The following is a 17600-nucleotide window of genomic DNA, read 5'->3' as shown; positions in this document are numbered from 1 at the left end:
GGGGCGGGCCCGCGTGGGGCGGGGCCTGGGCGCCGTGCGCCGGAGCCTGTGGCGTCAATTCGGCCGCCGTGTCCATGGAGAGTGGCTGAGGTGGCCGAGCTCCGGCCCGAGGCACCGGGGCTCCGGGACGGCGAGGATGTCGGCTTCTTTAGTCCGGGCCACTGTCCGGGCTGTGAGCAAGAGGAAGCTGCAGCCCACCCGGGCCGCCCTCACCCTGGTGAGTGGCCGGGGCGCGCGGTCGGACGGGTGACATTGGTTCACCTCCGCCCCCTCGAGGAGGTCACGGCGGCAGGGCGCTGGGCCCGCTCCGCGGCCGCTACGTCGCCGCCCTGTCCTCCTCGCCCCGGCTGGGGAGATAAACAAGCGCGGGCGGGGCTGCTCCCCCGGAGCCGGACGCCCCGGGAACTACGTTTCCCAGCAGGCCGTGCGCCGCTGCGGGCGGGGGTGGGGGTCGCCGCATGCGCGCGAATCCCCGAGCGGCCGAGGCGGCCCGCTGCGAGCCTGGGGGTGCGATTGTGCTCCAGTCGCGGGCCTTTCAGAGTTCGGCGTGCGGGAAGCTGGGGGAGGGAACCGGGACCCCTGCCCTCGAGGTGCGCGGGGAGGGCGGAAGCTCGCTGGGGTACGATGGGGCGAGCGTGGCCAGCGACGTGAGAGCGCAGCCTCAACAAAGCCCACCCTTCGCTGAGATCAAGGCTGTAGTGCACAAAGGGTTCCTTCCTGGGGTCTGGGAGGGAAGGCTTTTTGAAACACCCTCTGTCCTTCCAGCGGGCCTCGGCCGTGGTCGGCTCTCACAAAGGACAAGGAAGGATAAAAATCTCTACCGTGAGTGAGCGTTGGGCGTTTTCTGGGTGAAAGGTCGAACACACTGGGAGGGCACCAGAGTCCATGCCGCAGATGCTCATCGCGGGATTTACCACGCAGACGGGATCCCTGGTGTACAGTGCAGTCGCTTTGTTTTTTTTCTTTTAACTGAGGGAAAACTCACATAACATAAAATGAACCACTTTCAAATGTACCATTCAGTGGCATTTAGTACATTCACAATGTTGTGCAACCATCACCTCTGTCTAGTTCCAAAATACTTCACTCCAAGAAAACTCAGTATCCGTTAGACAGTCACTTGTGTTTTGAAAGAGTTGGATTTCATGGGAAAGCTTATGAATCAGTTCAGCATTCTTCTCACTCCACTCTTGTGCAAGCATTCAGCACCTAGAGAGTGGGAATTAGAATGAATCACGGATTCCATTCAAGCTAATGCTATAAGAAGACCTGTTGTCAGAAAATCAGTTGTACCAAAATAGAAGAAAGTTCTGATCAGGTGGGAGAGTTCATTTTTATAATGGATCAATGTTTCCAGCCTGTACAGAGGTTATCCCGATTATTCTATATTACTGTTTTCTGTACCACAAAGCAGGTTTCATGTCTGGAGGATACCATCATCAGATCTTAGAATTCTCCAAGGTCTTGAAATCACAAGAACTAAAGGGCATGAGTCATAGTTTGTGTCTTTCAGTCTCAATTAAAAAATATTCAGAACTGAAAAGAATTCTACCACTGGTAATGGTAGAGCGAGAAAGAAGAGGTACAGAGAAGCTTTTTGGCCTTTTCTTTGTCCATCATCTAGCATATTACCTGCTTGTTCAGAATCTCTGAGTCATTCCTTTCCTCTCCATTCCTTGTCATTCAGTTGACATTTAAGACCTCCTGTGTTTCAGGACAAGAAATAAATTGAGTTACACAGTTCCCACCCTCCAGGGACACCGTTGTGGGCCAGACCTTTGCCACCCCTAGAATTACAGCTCGCATTCTCAGACTTCAGCTCTCTACACTTGCTCCTGCCTCATGACCTGTTACTGGGCTAATTCTGCTAACAGAATTTGGTCAGTTCTTTATCTTGTCAATTCTTAGTTCACAGGGGCTCCATGTTGCCTTTGATCAAGTGTTCTGATTAACTTGCCAAAGTCCATTGTGTGAACTAGCCTGTTTAACTGTCTAGCTAACTTTAGAAGTTCCTTTCCCTGTAGTCTTAGCTGGTGCCAAAGATAAAGCAGGTCCTCGCTGCTTTCCACCCACGGCCTGCATAGCAGGCTTGCAGTCATTTTAATCCTAGCATATGTTCCCTAGTCTCAGGACACTGGCATGGGTGAATTGCTGTCTGTTCTTAGTTTTCGGGTGTTTTTGCAAACATTGTAAATCCCAGCATGTTCTGTCGAGTGCAAAAGGAGGTGATCAAAGGGCTAATGAGTGAATACAGATGAAAGCAGATGAAACTAGAGATGATTGAATAAAATGGGTAGGAAGAGATGAGTGTTACCTAGATATATGAACTTGACATCAGGAGTTTGACATGGTGCAAACTTGTCTAAGTGCTGTACCTGTGTAGCCTACCAGAGGTCATCAAAAGGCTAGGAAAAGGAAAAGGAATTGATGAAATGAAAACATGGTTCCATGCTGTCAGCGCCCAGTTATCCACATTAACTGTCGTTAATCCAGGAGAGGACTGGTGGTTTGCTGGAACAGAAGGTTTAGTCTGGTGACAGGCTGCCCTTAACACTTTTATGCAACCAGAGATGGTTCTTTGATTGAATGTTTTAAGACTCCACCCCACCACCTCAAAGTGAGTAACTTTGGACACCTGTGGAGAACTTCCAAAGAGGATGCTGTCCCTACTCTGCATACCCAGGAGTTGGCAAAAGAAACTGAATTTGTAGGAGCCAGAGTAAAATATGATGAAAGCCTGAAGATTTAACACTGCCCTGCTGGCAGAGGCTTTTATTTCCATCGTTCTACAAATCAGAATTAGTGCAACTATAATTTAGGATTAGGGACGTACCTATAGCTGTTCATAAAGCGCAGCCAAAGTTGTAAGAGAATGATGGTACATAGCCAGCATCATTCTTCATGCACAGAGGGAAGTTAATTCATTATGTGCAGTGGGTGCTTTAATACTTCTAGTGGCACCTGGTTGAGAAGGACAAGGAAACAACATGTTACTTGAGCCCCAGTAAGGAGCTGTTAATTCATTGAAGGACAAGTAACAGAAGTCCTTTGGAACAATCACCAAGCAGTAATTTGTATATTTAGGCAATTTAAGGGAAATTCTCCAGGAAACAATTGGAAGTAGCCTAAATGTATAACAATGACAGGTTAAACGAGTAGATCCAGTTGGTGAACTATTATGTAGTCACTGTAAATAATGTGTTTTTTTTAAGTTTGGGAGTCATAACTCCATTCTTTACTATCCCTGTGTCAATTATTTAATCTTTAATACTTAAATCACAGGATTATAAGAATAAGATGATGCATATAAACCACTAAGCACCTGGAAGGTACTCAGTAAATGGTTAATATGTTTATTACTATGTATTGCATGGGAAACTTGTTAAACTGTTTAAAATGTAGGCCACAAAATATACACACACACAGATGAATAGGAAAAGACAAAAGGGGAAACACCATAATGCCATAATGAGTTAAAATATACTGCAACTTGTTCATTGGCTGCTATTTATCTACCATCTTTTAAACATTAAAACGCCACATTTATAATGAAAATGAAAATAGGTTGTAGTTGTTGGCACATGTTTAGTATACATAATCATGGAGTTAGCTTTGGTTTTAATTTGTTTTCTTGGACAGCAAAATATTAAAATTGCCTGGGGAGTTACCTAAGGAAATACAGTGTTGACGATGAAAAGCTTCTGATACAAAAATGGACTAAAAATCTTTTTTAAGGGCCTTTTGTCTTGTTCTGTGATCTACCTCTGAGTAGATTAAAAACCATCGTTATATTTCATTGAGTTTCAGGAATCTTAAACTTTAATTCATTGGCCAAATCTCAGGTGAATAAGTCATTAATTCTACATACATTTCTTAGAAAAGTATAGGTGTCTTAATTGTTTGGGGGGAGTGTGTGGAAATTGGAAGGCTACCAGGCCTGCAGCCTGTTGTTTAGTTGTGAAGTTTTCAGACTATTTGCCAGATTGAGTGTACTTACGCAGAGTTGCCAGAGCCTGCAAATAGATGTGAGCCCATAGGATCCTCAGCTTCTGCCTGGTCCTGAGATACAGAAAGTATTTTTTATAGCTAGCATTTTTTTTCACGTGCCACATGTTCCCTTTTAGCCATTCTGACTTGTTCTGAAAATCAGTCCCTCACTTAGAAAGTTAAAAGATCCCTATCTTTCCCCTTAAGTAAGTACGCCACTGGGTTTCCATCATTAATAACACTCCTCCCAATGCAGTATGTTTGGTTTTGGCCTGACACAGGAAAATTAAGAAAGACTCATTTTGGTTCCTATAATGACAGTTCCCAGGCACACAGGTTACTTTTCCCTTAACAGTGTAGGAGTGTGAAGTCGACCGCTTCGGGATAGGTGGACCACTCCATGAAGTGTTTTTGTGTACTCTGTGTAAGTGTTTTCTACTAAGAGTTGGGAAAAGAAGAAAAAACATTATTTTGTAAAATCAAATTCGGTAATTTAATAATCACGTGGAGATAAAAACACGTGAGGCTATTGACAGAGTAGTGAGTACACCCTGTTTTCTTTGTTTTGGTCATGCAGCCGTAACCCTCCTCACCTTTGACTCTCCAGCATTACAGGGCAAGTTGTACTTGCAATAAATATTTCCCATGGTTGTGCCTTTTTTTTTTTTTTTTTTTTTAACTTATCAGAAATCCTTTGCTCTTTGACAGTAATTAGATTAATTTCTTCAGGACTCAATGTGGGAAATAAGACCATGAGAATAACAGAAGCTAGTTTTTCCTGGCAGTTGTTTAGAAGGGTAAATGAGCATTTTTAAACATTTTTTTCAGAAATATTCCTGTAACTATTTGAGGTTGACATGCTGTGATCTCAAAAGAAGAAAAAAAAAAACAAAACGATAATTCTGCTCTTCTCCATTTCCTTTTTCTTCCCCCCGGCATACTGTTCCCTGTTGTCCACTATTGTCACACTGGTTGGCTTCTGTTCTGGTAGAGTCATGGGAAAAGGCCTTTATAAACCACATACTGGTGGTGATTTTTTTTTTTACTTTTTTTTTTTTTTACAGTTATGCACAGTAAGTATATATGTGCACACCCACCGTACATTAATAATTGAAGTCAGAGTTTCTTTGAACATTCATCTTTATTTATCAAGTGTAATACATTGTTTTCTTCTCTCTTCTAGTTTATGTTTTTAAAAAATACTAGTGTCAGCCTTCTAAATTGGTTTCATGGCCTTTCTGAATTGGGTCCAGACTCTGCTTCAACATCCTCATCTGGCCAAGCCCCACCGGCCAGGCCAGAAGAGCACACTTTGAGGCCATCCTCTCTGTCTGCTCCCTTCGCACAGGCTGGGGTTTTGGCTACGGTTACTTCCAAGTCATAGGTCATAATGTCCACTCTGGGATTCCACAAGCCAATAAAATGCCAGTAAAAAACTGGAGGACCAGCACAGCATTGCCAGCTAAGGAGCTAATAAAACAAAGTAGGAAAGACATGATCTCTTCGTTAATACACTCTCATCATTGTAAAGTAGCAGTTTATATTGAGCTCTTTGTGCCTGGCACCATTCTAAATGTACTTCATGAACTTACTTATTTAATCCTCCCAAGAATCCTGAGGAGGAGGGTCTGATCTCCCCATTTAAGCCAAGTAACAGGCTTGGACACAGCTCGGAAGTAGGGCAGGAATGCCCTGGAATAGACTTTGTCACTGACAGCACCGTGAAGAAGCAGATAGGATCCAAGAATAGAAATTCAGTAGATGTTGGAAAATTGCACTTCCCCAGAAAATGGGATTGATGATGCTGACCTATACACATATAATACATTGTGGTGTTTTCGTCATTTTGAGGACAAATGGACTAGGTAATTAGACAGCATTGCTCCTGAAAAATGCCTCCCTGTGCTTGTTTCTATAGTTGACTAGCTTAGCTCTGTTCATCCGGATATCCTGAGATGATGTTGTTTTAAACCACATTTAGTAGCTGTGTGAACATGTGGTGGGACTGGTATTAAGAGGCACCCTCTGGGTTGATGATGCTACGTTATTCCCTCTGTGCGTATTGATGGACTTGAAATAGATTTGGGGTAAGCAAAAAATATAAAATAAAATAAAAACAATAGGTTAATAATGATCAAAAGAAAAAACGTCTGAAGGTTGGCTTCCCCAGCGATGACTTAATTGATTCATTGGCTATTGAGCGCCATCGGTGTGTCAGGGATTGTGCTTGTTGCTGAGCATGCAGTAGAAGGACAAAATAGATGCTGCCTAGAAAACTTAGATTTGTGATGTAAGTAGAGAGAACCAGAGAACTTATGACAGGGCGCTGATCTTGACGGGGAGTGGAACAAGATTCAAAGGATGTTGCTAGAAGGTATTTTAAAAATAAAAATAGAATGCTTTGAGTTGACGAGAGTTGATGTGTTTGTGTATAAAAGCCACAAGGTACTCAGACAAGAATATAAATTTGTCAGACGAATTTGCTAAAGATATACTTGAATAGTCTTAAAGACTACAGAACTGAGGGGCGCCTGGGTGGCTCAGTCGTTAAGCGTCTGCCTTCGGCTCAGGTCATGATCCCAGGGGCCTGGGATCGAGCCCCACATCGGGCTCCCTGCTCCGCGGGAAGCCTGTTTCTCCCTCTCCCACTCCCCCTGCTTGTGTCCCCTCTCTCGCTGTGTCTCTCTCTGTCAAATAAATAAAATCTTTAAAAAAAAAAAAAAAAGACTACAGAACTGTAAGGCTTTAAAGAAAGCAAGTTTGGTAGCTAAAAACTTAATAACTTGTTCTTTTTTCAGACACCTTCAGCAGTAAACAAGATAAAACAGCTTCTTAAAGATAAGCCCGAACACGTAAGTAAAACCAATCAAATGAATATTCAGTAAAAAATTGAGGTTGTATTTTCACACTGAATTTATCTTGTGATAAACAGCATGTTTTCACTGGCTAGGGATTTTTATTTAAAAAGTAAAATATGCTCATGGTTTTTAGAAATTCAAATAAAATAAAACAGGGTATTCAGTGAAAAAGACATCATTTGTGACCCCAAACTCTTGGCTGTCTTTCATCCTTCTAAGGGGCCACCTCTTAAGTGTCCTTCCTCAGACAATCTGTACATTTTTATCTGCCTACACTGGGGTTTCTCAGGCTCTGCACTATTGATGTTTTGGGCCGGATAATTCTTTGTTGGAGGTGGATTGCAGGATGTTTAGTATTTCTCTGGCCTCTCTGCACTAGATTCCGGTGGCACCGCCCCACTCCTCAGTTGTGACAACCAATAATAATTCCCCGAGGGGCACTACTGGCCTAGATCATGCTTGGAATGTTTGTGTATCTCTTTTCCTACTTAGAGGAAAGCATTCCATACATGCTGTGGTTATGCTTTGCTTTTTGCCCCTAATAATATAGCTTGAAGTTCTTTCCAGAACATTACAGAAAGACCCACCTCATTCTTTTTTTATGACTGCATATATTAGTGTATTTTATTTTATTTATTTAGCCAGTCCTCCATATTAAAGGTCTTCGGGGTTGTTTACATCTAGTGCTGCCACAAACATCATTCAGCAAATAGTGTCTGTAGGTTGCCAGGCCCATTGTTCTAGAAGACTAAGCCTGTAAGCCTGGTTTAGTGCACCTATGTAGGCTGTCCTAGACGCAAAATTGTTGAGTAAGGGGAGTGTGCATCACCTTCACCTTCGTGAATTGTTAGTTGCCTGTGGAATATTGTAAATTACATCCAAGTACTAAACTCTTAAAATTTAGTAATTAGACTATGGAATGGTTTCTAGGTTCTGTTGTACAACCTGCATTACAATGTAATGAAGTTCTGGCACGTTCCTCCTAAGAATTATTAAATGCTAAAAATATCAGTATGCCAACTCCATTAGGATAGACTAATGAAAAGAGTATATACGCATCGACCAAATGAAACACTGAGTGTAGGTTTGAGGGATGACAATGACATGAAAAGGATGGAGCAAACACTTCATTGGGTTTCATTGCTGGTACAAGCAGTCCCTTTTCCAAACTCCAGGTACCTAAAGCTGTATTTTCCTGTAATCTGTAAGTATCTGTATTCATTCCTAGGAGTTGGACTTTCTACTTGCTTGAGTCTTTCCTGTTTATGAAGATAAAAGCTAAGTCAAGTCAATACTTAGGACCTGTGCTCCAGAATTTCAGCTAGACAGTTTACTATTGATAATACTGAATATGTGAAACGCCCCACATGTTCTCTCAGCTCTCACTCTGAGAGTGAATAAAACCACAGTTCTGTCTCCTTGTTGTTGAAGGACAGAAGAGACTACTGTCAGGATGCTTCAGCTCATCAGAACTCCCAGGCAGCTTAGCATTCTAACTCCCGGTCTCACCAAGTGTCTTCCCACTCGTGATTGCTTTCCTGAAGCAAGTACACATTGCTACTTTTAAGAGAATCAAGATCTGCTTGGTGAAATCATACTTTTTATGATAATACTTTTACTGTATACTTCAAAAAAGCAGATAGGATCCAAGAGTAGAAGTTCGGTAGATATTGTTAGAAAATCACATTAAGATAGACATTGGTATTTTAAAAGTGCAGTTTGGTCACTTTTTAAACTTCTTAACATCTGTGTTGGCTGCAGTCTTTTGATTTCTGGTACTTGAGAATGTTTTCATAGTTCTGCCTTAGAATTAAGGCCCTGTGTAGAGGCAGGTATGATTGCCAGGGGACAGCCTGGGGACCTCAGTGAACCTAACCATAGGGAGGGAAATTTCCTGAGAACGTCTCATGCGATGAGGTGGAGCACAAACGTTTTGAGGAAGTGAGAATTTGTTAAATAGTCATCTCTGCCATCAGATAAGTTTCTTTTTCCTTTAAAAAAGAAAGTATTCATGTTTGGAATTAAAACTCTTCTTTAAGGGGCACCTGGATGTCTCAGTTGGTAGAGCATGTAACTCTTGATCTCGGGGTTGTGAATTCAAGGCCCACATGGGCAGAACTTACTTTAAAAAAACAAACAAACAAACAACAAAAACCTCTTCCTTTAAAAATGTTATTCGCAACCTAAACGGCTAATAGTAAGGGTTAAGTAGTTAACATGCCTTGGTATAGTGGACTGCTAAGGCATTATATGCAAATGATAATTGTGAAAGTTAATCACATGGAAGGATGATGTCTTAAGTGGCAAAAACAAATCAGAGAATTAAGACTTATTACTGTTATAATAAAGCCTGTGTTTAGATTATATGTATATATGACAAGAACTGGAAGAAAAAAGGAAAAAAAAATATGTTTAGAGTGATAGTGACTGGTTTTGGGGGGTTTTCCCCCTATGTATTGTTTTGGGTTTTTTGCATATAATTGTTATTTTAGGATTCCCCACTAGTATTGTAGTGCTGTTTGTTAAATGGCTAAATTTTTTAAATGCTTGTTCCCCTTTCCACTTATACTTCCTAAAGGGACATGTTATAGCCAGAAATCTAATATTCCTCTTTAAGCTTATGGAGAAACAAATAATGTCAAATAGCCAGGGTTTTTATAAATGCTTAATACGAACTACTTTAAAACTAAGTTTATATTTACACTGCTTTTTCAGGTAGGTCTGAAAGTTGGTGTCCGAACCAGGGGTTGTAATGGCCTTTCTTATACTCTAGAATATACAAAGACAAAAGGAGATTCTGATGAAGAAGTTGTTCAAGATGGTGAGTTTTAAGCATATATAGTGCTCGCTGTGAGGTAGGGTGGTTTGACAGACTTTCATATATCAAGTGATTTATACACAGCAGCTGAGTGAGATGGTACCATATTGTCCCCAGTTTTGCAGATGAAGAGACTGAGGCATGGAGAGGTGAAATAGCTTGCCTAAGGTCACTCAGCTAGTTCAGTGGCCTGGTGAAAAGTTGAACCTACTCAAGTTGATTCCAGAGGCTGTGCTCTTATCATTTGTTTGTTTATTTCAATTACAAAAGATAATCATTGTGTGCGGAAAGGTTTTAAAACGCTAAAACTTCAGACTGAACCATCCATTTTTGTGGGAAGCAGCAGTTTGACGTCTATACCAAATAAGTAATGTCATCTTATGCTTTTGAGGAATCTGTACTTTTAATTTTTATTTAAAATGTCAGTGCTTTAATTCTCTCTTGCCCCCGTGCCCCTACCCAGTAATCTGATAAAACCTATTTAAAAGAAAATAATGCCACAGCCTTGGGGGAACTTCAGCCTGCACGGGCATTTCAGTGGTGGCTCTGCGTCAGAGCTGTGCTGTCAGCTAGCTTGCAGGTTCCCACCGTTCATCTCATTAAACTGAAGTTACTGACCAATAATGACATTTTTGTTAATACGTTGTTTTTTAAATCACTACATAAAATACCTTAAATATTAAATTTTTCAGAAGATGAGCTCTAATAATTATATATAGTTTACATTTGAGTGAGTAGTTTCTTATAAGGAAGAAAGCTTTCTTAAACCAATTATATTTACGAAGATACCAACCTCTACCTGCATAGTTCTAGGAAGTTACGTTACTGCCAGTTTTCCGGCCCCTGAGCAGAAGAACAGAACAGCCCTGTTGCACTGATGGGCCTTATGACCCCAGGCCAGTGTATCACAGTCCTGTGCGTCTCTCGGCTTGCCAGTGTGTCCTGTGTACGGATGTCAGTTAAGGCTTTTCACATGTTTCATGTTGCATATTGGAAAAATGGGTGAAGTATTGTGAAAAGCAAATTCTAGTTTTGCATGGAATTGTCATTGGAATATGCTTCTCTACAACTGCCAAGCCTAATACTGTGTTTGACATAGATTATTGGGTGGAAAAGAAGGGACAGACAGGAAACTGAGCCCTAATCTCTTAAAGGAAATAATGAAGCAGATTCAGAAGTTTCCTGTTTGACTTTTGTCAGTGGTTACTATTTAAAAAGTTCACTTGTGCTCTGAATCAGCAGGTTCCATAGACCTGCAGGCTTTATGTGACACGTGTTTTCTTCTCCCCAAGGAGTCAGAGTGTTCATCGAAAAGAAAGCACAGCTAACACTTTTAGGAACAGAAATGGACTATGTTGAAGATAAATTATCCAGTGAGTTTGTTTTCAATAACCCAAACATCAAAGGAACGTGTGGCTGTGGAGAAAGCTTTAATATTTGACTACTCTGGCTGTAAGCTCCAGGAAAACTCATGGAAGTCCTAGGGCTTACTGAAGAAATCATGTGACTGTCACGTGCTTAAAGTTTATAATGTATGACTGCCTTATGAGGAAAATAAAATGATGCCTTTTGAAAGTGAAGCCAGTGTGTTAGATTCCAGAAGAAGCAGTATTTGTATTCTTTTTAGAGGGCACAAAATGAGAAACCATTGCTCTCTTTGGGTCATTTTCCTGATTTGTAAAGAAAAAAAAAAATCCTACCCTGCACTTAATTGTCTTGCATCCTTTCTATTAGAACCAGTTTCATGAAAGCTGCCTACCTGGGAGGATTTCAGGAAACGTATTTTTAATACGTGTGCACGCCATAGCTCACTGTTGAGAGTGGCGTGAACGTTCATTTCCCGACCAGATTGATGGCAGAAGATCCTGACTGCCGGCGTGACGTGGAAGTGCACTGGTTTTCTACCCAAACTTGGCACAGCATTTCTGCGTTTGTGTCCAAAATTTCTTTGTCAGATGCCTCATTTGCTTTACCCTTCAGCAGCACCAGCTGGTAGATGAAAGTATCGAACAAAGATTTCCTTGAACTGCAGTGCAGAACAGTTCTGAGCGATGGCATCAAAAGGTAAGAAATACTTCACTCACTGTTTTTAATCCATTTCTTCTGCTACCCAGAACATCCCCTCAAAGGTGGAATCTCAAGCTGGCTTAGATCCTTTGGGTTGCAAGGTGTCTTAAAAGCCATCCAGCCCACCCCCTCAATGCTATACCTGGGGAAGCAACCCCCAGGGAACCTGCAGGACGTCCGTCCACCTTCACACTATGGGCTGTGTAGTGGCAGAAGTTGGAACTACTCTCTCTCCCCTTCCATGGAGGGGCCACTAGTTCTGCAGTCTGAGGCAGTCAGTGAAGATCAGTGTGTGGTCTGGCTTCTTTATGTGGTTGGCATTTTGATAAGATTTCTTTATAATTTGATGAAGATCGTATTTAGTTTATTTTATTTTGAGTGAGAAGAATCTTATTTTAAAACCCACTTATGTGAGTTACCATCTTGTTTCTTTAGAACTTTGAAACAGTGGTTTATATTAGCAGAGAAGACATTTGTACCAACCCAGAAATATCCTTTTCGAATATAGTAGTCATTTTGAAGCAGAACATGAGGGTCTTTTCTTCAAATTCCCAATACGTGTACACTTTCTGGATCTCAAGTTCAATGACTGTAATTCTTAACATTTTCATCACCTACTTTTTTTTGACAGCATTCTTTTTGTCATTTAGTTATTGATTTTCCTGGGTTTGACAAACTAAGTGTTCTATGCGAAGACATGTACGCTTTTTTTGAAAGCTGATTTCATGAATTGAAGTAGCTGTCCTATTTATGTCCGTTGTATTTAATGAAGTACCTGGCACAAAATGCACCAACACCTAGAGTAGTAGCTGTATGTAAATGCTCATGAGTCCATATTGTTAATATAATTGTCAATTCACTTAGAATCTGTGCAATACTGTACGTATGTAGAGATTGAGTTGTCAATAAAAAAAAAACATGGCCTCTTTGTGATCATAAAATTGCCTTTTCTTTCTAAGGAAGAAGGGTTTGGGAATAGTAGCTATTCCAGCAACTAATGAATAATGGCTATTTTTCTCTAACCAGTCTCGTCGCTTCCAGGAATTTCCTCCACCAGATTCTGTTGCATCGTCTTCTTGCTTCTTTCTTCTCCATGCAGCCCTTTGACAGAGCCATTTTGCATCCCTCTTGGCCCCAGACATCGGCATTCCCTTTCTTCTTCAGCCTTCTCTTCTCCCTGTTTCGCTTCCTCCATCCTCTTGCACAGATTCCTTCTTATGTTCTCCTGTCATAATCCCTACCTGGAATTCCAGATCTGTCATCCAGGCTTTATGTTCACCTTCAGAAAGTTTCTTAACAGTTCACCTCAGGCATATTTGTAAGCACCTGCTCTCCACCTTCTTGAGGTTTCACAGATGACCGGAGACAGTCCCCAACCTCAGAGATCTTAAGAGTTGGCAAATGAGACACCAATAAAGACAATACCGTAAGTGTTGTAATAGGTAAAATTTATTGCATACTTGCTACGTGCCAGGAGCTGTTTGAATACAGTCTTCACAACAATCCAGTGAAGTACGTCTGACTCCTGTCATTTCATAGGTGAGAAATTAAAGCACAACATGAACAAAATAGTTGACCTGAGTAACACGGTCAATGGCCAGGTCAGAATGACAGCCCGCCCACACCATCTGGCACCAGCCTGTGCTCCTAGCAGTTGGGCCATGCTACATGTTCTAGAACCAAGATGGGTGCACTTTCTAAGAAGTTATCCTAGAGGTTGTTACACTTAGCCCAAGTTTTAAAAGCCCTAAGAGATAAGGGGAAGAGGGAAGAGAATGGACAAAACTAAAAAGGATTGAAAACATGCAGGAAGCTAAGCGCTCTGAAGAACGTGAGGCAGCAGGGGCAATCAGACCAAGAACATTGGGGCTTTCACTGGCTTCTATAGTGTCACAAGGGCAGGGAGCCACTCAGAGTCGTTACAAGGGGGCCATCAAAACATCTACATTCAGAAGTGTCTGGCTGGGGGCTCCTGGGTGGCTCAGTCATTAAGCGTCTGCCTTCGGCTCAGGTCATGATCCCAGGGTCCTGGGATCAAGCCCCACATCGGGCTCCCTGCTCTGCGGGAAGCCTGCTTCTCTCTCTCCCACTCCCCCTGCTTGTGTTCGTCTCTCACTGTGTCTCTGTCAAATAAATAAAATCTTTTTAAAAAAAAAAAAAAAGTGGCTGGCTGCCCTGTGGAGTGTGGAGAAAGCTGGCCGGAGAGGAGGATGGAAGGAGGTACCACAGAAGCCCAAGTGGGGCCTGAGGGGGAGACCAGTGTGAGGATTTGGAGGTGCCATTGGCAAGACTCCATTGTGAACAGACCAAGCTCAGCAGGGCTGTGGTGTTGTGGCCCTTAGCTAATCACACTAGCAACACTTTACTGGGTTTTCCTGTTTTTTGTTTTTTTAGTCTCTTGCACAATATTGAAAGCTTTTTGAAGAGAGGAGCTTTATCATTTCTTTGGTGTTCATTTAACACCAAGCATGTTGTAATTATTTTTGACAAAAAGACTTTCCAACAGCCATGTCCTGTTCTTTCTCATTTCAGCCAAGCTCCACTTCAAACCCTGGGCATCCTCTGAGAGGTCACTTCATAGTGCCCCCATGGGACATGGAGGACATCAGCTGCTGTGGTGGGAGCTTCACGCAGAGACAGAGCCGATGATTTTTTAGTTAGAAGAGCACGCTTAGAAGCCCACTCCAGAGGCTAAACTATCCCAGGAAAGATTTCAGGAGACGGAGGCTACAGTGCTCTTCTGCTACCTAGTGTCTCCCTGCCCTCTGCCCCACAAGAACAATTTTCTCTTTGGCAAAGAGGAAAATAGGGAGGGGGTTGGAAAAAATCTCTACAAGATCAGACATCCCTAAGATTTCTGGTACTTCCTAGGTTTCATTCATCAGGAAATACCTTTAAAAAACGGCCTTTCTTGTCTTGTTTTGATGCCTGAGAGACCAGGAAATGGGAAAATCTGTGATACTAAGCTGCCTGGTCATTCTCATGCCATCAAACAGCTGTGAGACCCTTGGAGCCTGCAGAGCTCTTTACAGGTATCCAGTTTGTGCCTCGGCGCAGACGTGACATGGGCCATGAGATCACATCAACTCAAGGGTGAATACGCATGTAACCAGCCTGATGCTGGGGTTCAGTTCGGCAGTTCATGAGATGCCAGCATGCAAAGCTGTAGGTCTGGGGGGAGATACACCTGGATTTAAGTCATGGGCTCTGTCGTGTTGCAGCCTTTTGACCTGGCACAGGTCAGGTAATTTCTCTGAGCCTGCTGACCCTTCTGTAGAACAGTCTCAGGATTTGGGGAAGTTGATGAGCTAACTGCACATAAACAGCATCCACCTTAGAGTTGACACTCAGTACGTTGTAGTTTTAGTCCCTTATACCTGTGGTTATCAGACAAAGCAAGAGTTTAGGGAAAGGAGCGTTTCCATACAATTAGGGAGTTACTGCCCCATATTAAAATCTATTGAAGGAGATTTCCTTATTTCTTTACATGACCACAACAACTTGTTTGAAAAGAGCTACAAATATAATTATACAGAAAAATAGCTGATTAGCTGTTAAGAGAATTCCCATGTTGGGGGGCCTGAGTAGCACAGTCGGTTAAGTGTCTGCCTTCAGCTCAAGTCATGATCCCAGGGTCTTGGGATCAAGCCCCAAGTCCGGCTCTCTGCTCAGTGGGGAGCCTGCTTCTCCCTTTGCCACTGCTGCTTCCCCTGCTTGTGCATGCTCTCCCGCCCCCTTAAATAAAATCTTAAAGAATTCCCACATGGATGTGTCTTAACTAAGGAGTAGTAGCTGAACCCCCTCCTTGGACTGGAGGGCGAGGGGTCCACACCAGACTTAGCCAGGCTGGGGGTCCACCTACCCTGTCCCTCTGCAATGCAGAGCCCATGTTGGGGTTAGAGTCACAGTGGGATATGTGATGTCGACTGCCTCCCTTGCTGTCCACCAAAATCTTCAGTAAAGGCTAGGGTTCTCATGAATGGCATAGAACGTGACCTTCCCCAAGGCAAGGGCTCTGTACCAGTGATAGCCTCCCAGTGTAAAACTCCCCTATGTCTTTGATAGCCCTAGTGGATTGCATCATGGATTTACTTCCGTGAACAAGTAATTCCCAACTGTTGACTATTAAGTACACGTTTAGGGGTGCCTGGCTCGCTCAGAAGAGCATGCGACGCTCGATCTCTGGGTCGTGAGTTCAAGCCCCACATCAGGTGTAGAGATTACTAAAAGAATAAACCTTACATGTTTATTCTCCATGGAGTCCAGGTCTTCAAGCAGTCCTCAAGCTTCAAAGTGCAAATAAACCTGAGGATCTTGTTAATAGTGCAGACCTGATCCCAAAGGTCTAGGGTGGCCTGGGGTCCTGCACGTTGAGCCAAGTTCCACGTAAAGCCCATGCTGGTGCTTTGCAGACCACCTTTGAGTAGCAAGGTTTTAAACTATCTCCAGAAGTACCTGGTTGTATTAAGTGATAATTCGCACCTGTGTTTGTTTTTACCAACTACCCACTGCAGGGCTTCTGATGGGCATGAGTTGTGGCCGTGTTGCCACTCTTGAGATCACAGGGCCTCCCAGACTGCTTAGCTGCGTTTTAACTCTTAAGTGCTGTCTGATTCCTTTCAGTATTGTGAAATACTAAATTTCTCAAGGATGCCCATTTCCACTTAGTAGCTTCCTTCGTGGCTGGGTCCCCAGCTCAGTCCCCACTGCATTACCCAGCACAACCAGGTGATCTGGACGGCCCCTAAGTTGCTTTGACCCTAATACTCTGGAACCAGAGTCTTCTCGGATAGACCAAGTTTGACATCTCAGGGAGGGGAAATCTTGCACGGCCCTTCTCTGAGTGGCCACATAAGGTGGCACAGGGCCTTGCCATTCCTCAGGAAATGTGTTTTGTGGTAAACTGCACATAGCAGAATTTACCATTTAAACCACTTTTAAGGGTGCAGTTCAGTGGCCGTAAGTACCTTCACATTGCTGCACAACCGTCACCATCCATCTCTAGAACTTTCTCATCTTTCCAAACCGAAACTCTGTACCCATTAAACACTGTTCGTTCCTCCCCAACTTCAGTCCCTGGTAACCACCATTCTACTTCCTGTCTCTGGACTTGTCCACTCCAGGCACCTCAGCCCTGCAGCCATACAGCATTTGTCCTCTTGTGTCTGTCAGGGGGTACATTTTTAATCTTCATCAGCAGGAGAGTTGCTCCTGTTGCTCTTTAACCCATTCTGATGGAGTCCTCTATTCAGCCGTGAGAGTGTCCATTGATGATGTGTCTGCTGATGGTTATTTATGAACAATTGAGGGCAGTTTAAGAAAAGCATCAAACAGGAAAAAAAGCATCAAAAGACTGTGCACTCGACTGACGCAGACGAAATTCTTTATGAGGACTCGGGAGAAACAGGTAAAACGAAGTTAAATCTATAGCACAACCCTCACTCTTGTCAGGGAACAAAGTCTAGAGACACCATTTGGTGCTACAACAGATCTTCTCTTCCTCATTTTCTTTCCAATGCAGCCCCAATCCACTTCCAGCCCAACCATGTGGGCAGATGTAGGAAGCAGTCTGTCTCCTAGTAACTGCCTCTATTTCTCTTCTGCATCTTGTCCATATCTATAGAAGGAAAAAACTTGACAATTCAGCTACTTTATATTTGCTTTTTAAAATGTCTGTCCATGGGGCACCTGGGTGGCTCAGTCATTAAACATCTGCCTTCAGCCCAGGTTGTGGACAGTCCTGTCCTCTGAGCTCTGTGGACAGTCCCCAGGGAACGATCCCAGGGTCCTGGGATCGGGCCCCGCATCGGGCTCCCTGCTCAGCAGGAAGTCTGCTTCTCCCTCTCCCACTCCCCCTGCTTGTGTTCCTG

The 17600-nt window shown here is 43.0% G+C and overlaps 2 protein-coding genes across 2 annotated transcripts in view; both read left to right on the top strand.

Moving 5' to 3' along the window:
- Positions 1–6: 6 nt before the first annotated feature.
- On the top strand, positions 7–12671 carry ISCA1 (iron-sulfur cluster assembly 1). Its single transcript, XM_006742346.3, has 4 exons — positions 7–217; positions 6786–6839; positions 9561–9666; positions 10956–12671. Exons 1-4 carry the CDS (start codon positions 137–139, stop codon positions 11102–11104), a joined length of 390 nt encoding a protein of 129 aa, XP_006742409.1. The 5' UTR covers positions 7–136; the 3' UTR covers positions 11105–12671.
- C14H9orf153 (chromosome 14 C9orf153 homolog) overlaps positions 11644–17600 on the top strand; it is a 51217-nt gene continuing 45260 nt past the window's right edge. Inside the window, exon 1 of the mRNA XM_031037984.2 lies at positions 11644–11727. The gene's annotated coding sequence lies outside the window, so the exon portion shown is untranslated. The remainder of the gene's footprint in view (positions 11728–17600) is intronic.

The sequence above is a fragment of the Leptonychotes weddellii genome, chromosome 14, assembly GCF_054177405.1.
Source record: "Leptonychotes weddellii isolate Sample4059 chromosome 14, ASM5417740v2, whole genome shotgun sequence".
Classification (NCBI taxonomy): Eukaryota; Metazoa; Chordata; class Mammalia; order Carnivora; family Phocidae; genus Leptonychotes; species Leptonychotes weddellii.
This window is presented reverse-complemented; position numbering and strand designations above follow the sequence as displayed.

What these genes read in the sequence shown, in the direction of transcription:
- ISCA1 (XM_006742346.3), top strand. Translation starts at nt 137, where the DNA reads ATGTCGGCTTCTTTAGTCCGGGCCACTGTCCGGGCTGTGAGCAAGAGG. An exon ending in CCCGGGCCGCCCTCACCCTG is followed by an intron (nt 218 to 6,785) that starts GTGAGTGGCCGG and finishes TTCTTTTTTCAG; the next exon opens with ACACCTTCAGCAGTAAACAA. An exon ending in TTAAAGATAAGCCCGAACAC is followed by an intron (nt 6,840 to 9,560) that starts GTAAGTAAAACC and finishes CTGCTTTTTCAG; the next exon opens with GTAGGTCTGAAAGTTGGTGT.